This window comes from Vicia villosa, unplaced genomic scaffold (genome assembly GCF_029867415.1).
Source record: "Vicia villosa cultivar HV-30 ecotype Madison, WI unplaced genomic scaffold, Vvil1.0 ctg.001383F_1_1, whole genome shotgun sequence".
In the NCBI taxonomy this organism is placed as follows: domain Eukaryota; kingdom Viridiplantae; phylum Streptophyta; class Magnoliopsida; order Fabales; family Fabaceae; genus Vicia; species Vicia villosa.
The window spans coordinates 39,649-44,917 of record NW_026705601.1 but is presented as its reverse complement, the minus strand read 5'-3'; the positions used below and the strand labels follow the sequence as shown (position 1 = coordinate 44,917).

The 5,269-nt window shown below is 45.2% G+C and overlaps 1 protein-coding gene across 1 annotated transcript; it reads right to left on the bottom strand.

The window, feature by feature from the left end:
- Positions 1-265: 265 nt before the first annotated feature.
- LOC131634929 (uncharacterized) lies at positions 266-5,063 on the bottom strand. Its single transcript, XM_058905555.1, has 2 exons — positions 4,910-5,063; positions 266-4,800 (listed from the first exon to the last, which is right to left on the bottom strand). Exon 2 carries the CDS (start codon positions 2,082-2,084, stop codon positions 1,425-1,427), a length of 660 nt encoding a protein of 219 aa, XP_058761538.1. The 5' UTR covers positions 2,085-4,800; positions 4,910-5,063; the 3' UTR covers positions 266-1,424.
- Between the last annotated feature and the right edge of the window lie 206 nt (positions 5,064-5,269).

The window sequence follows — 5,269 nt, the reverse complement described above, 5'->3', positions numbered from 1 at the left end:
TGGAAAACTTGTAAGGAGAAGAACTCGCTCGACCCTGGAACGCTGAGAAGCTCAAACAATATTACAGCTAAAAAGGTGCGGCCCGGTACGAGCCGAGCGCCTCTAACTGAAACAAAACAACGGGAGCCCGCTCTCTTAATCGAGCAGACTCTTTGTCCTTCGAGGGGCCCTAAATACAGGGCATCCCCGTCGTAAACACGTACCATGATGGCAGAACGCCCCGCTCGCGAAGTGACCGTTCACGCCATGAGCCCTGGAGCTCAATACAACAAAATCCGAGACTCACCATATGCCAGGCACATGTCCCCGGCAATCGACCACAGTTCCACACACTGGGCGATCAATACGTTATAAGTCGAGCAAATCTTCATAAAATGCAACATAAATACACAAAAGAACAGCAACGGTGTTTTATTCATCCATGCATGGGAAATTACAAAACAAACATCAAATGAAAAGAAAACACTTCATTCCTCCCGATTGGCAAAATCCTCCGAGTGAACATACTGATACCAATCTTCATCCCACTCGGTCTCGGAACCATCCGTGTCAGTCACGACTCTCACACCAGTCTCCCGAGCACGAGCATCTGAACTCAAAGAGCCATGAGAGCGAGAAGCATAGCCAGTCGAAGCCTTCTTCTTCTCGTTCACCTTTTTCACTCCACGGGAACACGAGGTTGAGGACACCTTCTTCTTGTTAGCTCCACCCATGCCTGCGAGAAATGAAGAAAGAGAGGTCCATAAGACCTCCTTTTATATGGGAAAAGGGAAACGACAATATCGGGAAGCGAACAAAGCCTTAAAGAGAAAATACGTTGGGAACCAATAAACATGTTTCCCAAAAAACGCATGCGTACATGTTTGAAAGAAAACAAAACATAAGCGTTAAAAATTAAGTATGATAAATGAAAACGGGCAAAAAAACCCGCAAATATGCCCAACTACGGCCATCTAGGCCGAGCTGGTTAATGTGCATACAAGATTAAAATGGGGGGCATACCCCCTAGAAATAACAACATTTCAAAATACGGGCGCACAGGCCCCACACTTAAACAAAGAAAATCTTCAAACACCTTCCTCGACTTAGACATCCTCGGCTCCCTGGGTCACAGACTCCTCCCCGAAGGCCGGAGAAACAATCTGGTCGCCCTCCACACGGTGGTAAGGCCCGGTACCTTCGATCACCAACTCCACCCCTGGATTCTTCAATTTAAGTTGAGCCACAGTGGAGTTATAGGTATCCTCGGCAGCCGCCACACAGTCACCCCCCAAGAATCTGATATATTGAATCAAGTCTGCCCTGGTTAAAAGAGCCTTCTCCTCTTCCGACTCATCCTCAGCAGGAGCCAGAGAACGGCGAAGAGAGGCCTCCCTAACCGAAGAAGACAGCATTGTTCCATACAAAGTCCTGGAGAGCAAGGTTTATTGACCTTGCACGTCCATCAGAGCAGCCTCCTTTTGGTCCAGCCGAGCCTTCACCGCGCCCAGTTCCTCGCCCTGCTCCTTCAGCAATCGGTCCTTCTCATCCGAAGTAGAGGCACTCATCTTGACTTGCTCCTGAAGCAACTTCGCTGCTTCCGCTGACAAAGGTGCCGAGCGAGCATAGAGAGTGGCCATTTCCAAAAGACGAACCACGGCCGAAGCATCCTGCACGAGGAACCTTTGACGAACAGAAGGATCCAAACCCTCAATATGCAAAGATTCAGCACGCGGAATAATCAAGGAAGGACCACCCTCGAAGAATCTGGGCTGAAGAAAGCACGAAGGAAGGGTAAAAATGTTAGTAGCTTCATCCTGAGTAAGATCCACGGCTTCGGTTCTCTGGCGCTTGCGGCAGACCAAGGCGTCCGGATCAGGCTCTGGGCGGAGAGGAGAAGGAAGCACCGTAACTGGCTTCAAGGATTCACCTTGATCCGGAGTCCTGGAAGGGGAACCAGGGACGCCAGCAGAGGAGGAAGAAGCACCTGAACCCGCAACCGGGGATCTTTGCACAGCCGCCAACCGAGGACCAGCGCTCCTCTTTACAATCCCCTTCAACTTGCTCGCCTTCCTGAGCATTCGGTCATGACGTGCCCGATCCATAGCCTCTGCAAAGAAAAAGAAAAAAGCATAAGAGGCCAGCCCATCAAGAAAATCACTATCAAAAAGCTATGAAAAACAATAAAAAGCGAAACAAATATGGTATAAAAAACGAAGGGGCAAATACCCAGATAGTAAAAGCCCCCTCATCAGTGCCCTCAGCTAACAGCTCCTTTATTTGATCACTCCTGGCTCCCGAATAATTTGCCCATCTTCACCAACCACAGGTGCCCCGGACCGATCCGCCTTAGCAACAGGAGGAAGACCCTGCACAAACTTCTGGAGAATAGCATAATCTCCCCGAGCATCCTCATCTAAATCAGAGAGCTTGGTAATGTACTGATCAGTGGGGTACTCGAAATGATCACGGGACCAATAGAACCTAAAGCGATGCCGACGCGAGGTGACTGACTCCCCGATATCGTTAAGCACCGGACGGCCATGGACGTCCAAGGTCGGTACCGGAGCAAAGACGCTATCTCGGGCCTCCTGAGACTGAGGACAGATGAAAAAGAAGCGAGGTTTAAAGTGCTTCAGAGAATTAGAGTAAGATTTGAATATCTTCTTGGATTGCTTTAAAGATACCCAACCAAAGCGACCTTCTCGCACCGTGCGCTGTACACATAATATGTAAAAGAACAGAGGGATAGTCGCCCCTATCTTCAAGTGAGCACATACCAACTCAAACGCCCGGATGAAGGCAATCGAGTTAGGATGAAGCTGACAAGGGGCTACCTCCAAGTGGTTAAGAACGCCGATCTAGAACTCAGTAAAGGGGCCCCGAAATCCCATCTCCCGGAATACGACCTCATACATAGGAAGCAGATCAGTAGAGTACACGTCGCAGATACGATCTCCTTCGGCCGGGATAAGTACCGACCATCCATCTCCGACCTCCGCAAAAACATCCGAATCGTCATCCACGAAGAAACTCTCGACGTCCAACGCCTCTGGGTGCACCCAAGCCGATCGGGGCACCTCCTGCCAGGCTAGAGGAGTTGAAGACGACGAGCCTGATGCCGTCGGGCGAGTCTCTTCAGCCATTTTCACCTGAAACACAGGGGAAAACAGTGAATTCGACAATTAAATCAAATCCACCCTTCCACCATCGTCCAGAGTGAAAGGGCACGCCTACGGCCTAGAGACCAGAAGAACTACGTCCTTGCCTCCCCCCATAACCACAAATACCGAGCCAGAAGAAACTCGCGCCCGGGAAAAGGGCAAAAACGCAGGACCTCTAACTACGACGCATGAGCACGAAGAAAAAACACTAAAAAGCATAATCAAACGCTTATCAACAATACAAAAAGCCAGAATCTAAAGATAAATACAACAAAACACACTCATGGACGACGGAGAAACCTCCTATCTCCGCCGTACGCCACCACATTCATCATCTATGTTCATCAAAAAAATCTTCCTAAAAGCTTACGCTAACCGCATGCAATCGATTCTAAATAAAGATCAAAGCATAGAAATGTAGAAAGCATGGATCACAGGTTAAACATACAGTTACGATTTTGATGAAGAGTTGAAAAATCTGTAACAAACACCACTGCAAGAGAAAAGAGTCGACGGAGGGAGAACGACGCAAATGAATTTGAAAAGTTTGGAAAAAATGAGGGTTTTTCTCTATTTATAGGCTACCTAAGTCCGCTCACGCGCCGCACGTGCCAGACTGTGCAGAGGGATGGTCATCATTAACCCTACAGCCTAGGTAATTGATTACCTATCATTTTGCATTAAATGCGACGTTCCCCCTCACCAACTTTTCCTAAACAACACGCTTCCCCACTCCCGACCTGACCCTTCCTCTCCTCGGAAATGAACGACCTACCTCCATCGGATACCTTGGGCTCGGATCCCAGAAAGACCCCCGGGTCAACTTCATATAAGTCGTCTCTCCTCTGACTGGAAGCAACGACTTGGGGGGCTCCTGTTCTGGACCGGCCCAATCCAATCAATTGGGCCATTCCCGCCTTCGGCCCAATACACTTCAGAGCGCGCGTGGCGGTTTCCATCCGATCAGACCGGGCAAACGTGCCAAGTAACCGACCACGAGGATCCCTCGTGCTCAGTAAACAACCAGCCCACGCGTCTCCTAAATATCCGCCCTAGAAGGAGGAGTCTAATTCGTTCCAAAAACATCCTATAAATAGCCCTCTACATACAGAGGGCAAGGTAACATTTTTCTTACCCCAAAAACTCTCTCACTTTGTTGTACCTTGTGGAATACATACTAACTTTGGCATCGGAGTGCCTTGCAGGTACAACACCTTTTTCCCCTCTCAACCGCTCGGAACTTCAAGCATTCATTGTTGCTGGCCATCTGATCCGCTCGGTAAGATCAAACAAATTATTTTAATTTAATACAAATTATTAATAATTTATTAGTAGTCCTCCCATCCTAAATAATCTAATTTGTGAGTCTTTCTGCGCACACAAAAAAAAGACGACTTAATAATATCAGTTATTGTTTTATTTTATTTCATTACTATTCTGTTAGAATACAAAGTCCTTATATATAATTATTAGAAGCCAATTTAATAACTAATGGCCAGTCATAGAAATTTATAGGAAGAGCATAAGTGCACATCTTTCAATTAACGACATGCACATATTCCACTTTCAGAAAAGGGCACAATAAAACACTTCGGATTTAAAGGATATGGGCACATATCATATGGACAGTGAAAATCTTGGTGACAATCAATAGAACCTGGAATGAAAAAATTAATAAAATTATCTTACTAAAACGAGATAAAATATCACAAATATAGTATAAGAAAAATTGAAATAAGAACATTTGATATGATTAAATGACTTACTTCCAGAGTTCACTGCAACAAGAATTAAAGAAAGAAAGATAATAATAAAATAAATAAATTTAACAATTACAACCATGGTTTTTCCTTTTTACATGTAAGAAATATTATACGGTTTTATTACTTTATAATTTATAATGTTCACCCTCTTCTAATATATATTAATTGATTTTTGAAACTTATAGAGGTGAAAATACCTTCCTTTAATTAGAAATGTTATTAAATGCCCCTTAAGTACATTGAAGTGTTGTGTTTGATTTTTTTAATACACTTTGTAAAGTGGCCAAATAATAAACTTAGCAGTCATTCTTATTTTATAATTTTTCCATAATTTTATAACATTTTATGTCATAAAAGGAGTCT

Excerpts from the sequence above, each read along its gene's own strand:
- LOC131634929 (XM_058905555.1), bottom strand. The coding sequence starts at position 2,084 with ATGGATCGGGCACGTCATGACCGAATGCTCAGGAAGGCGAGCAAGTTG.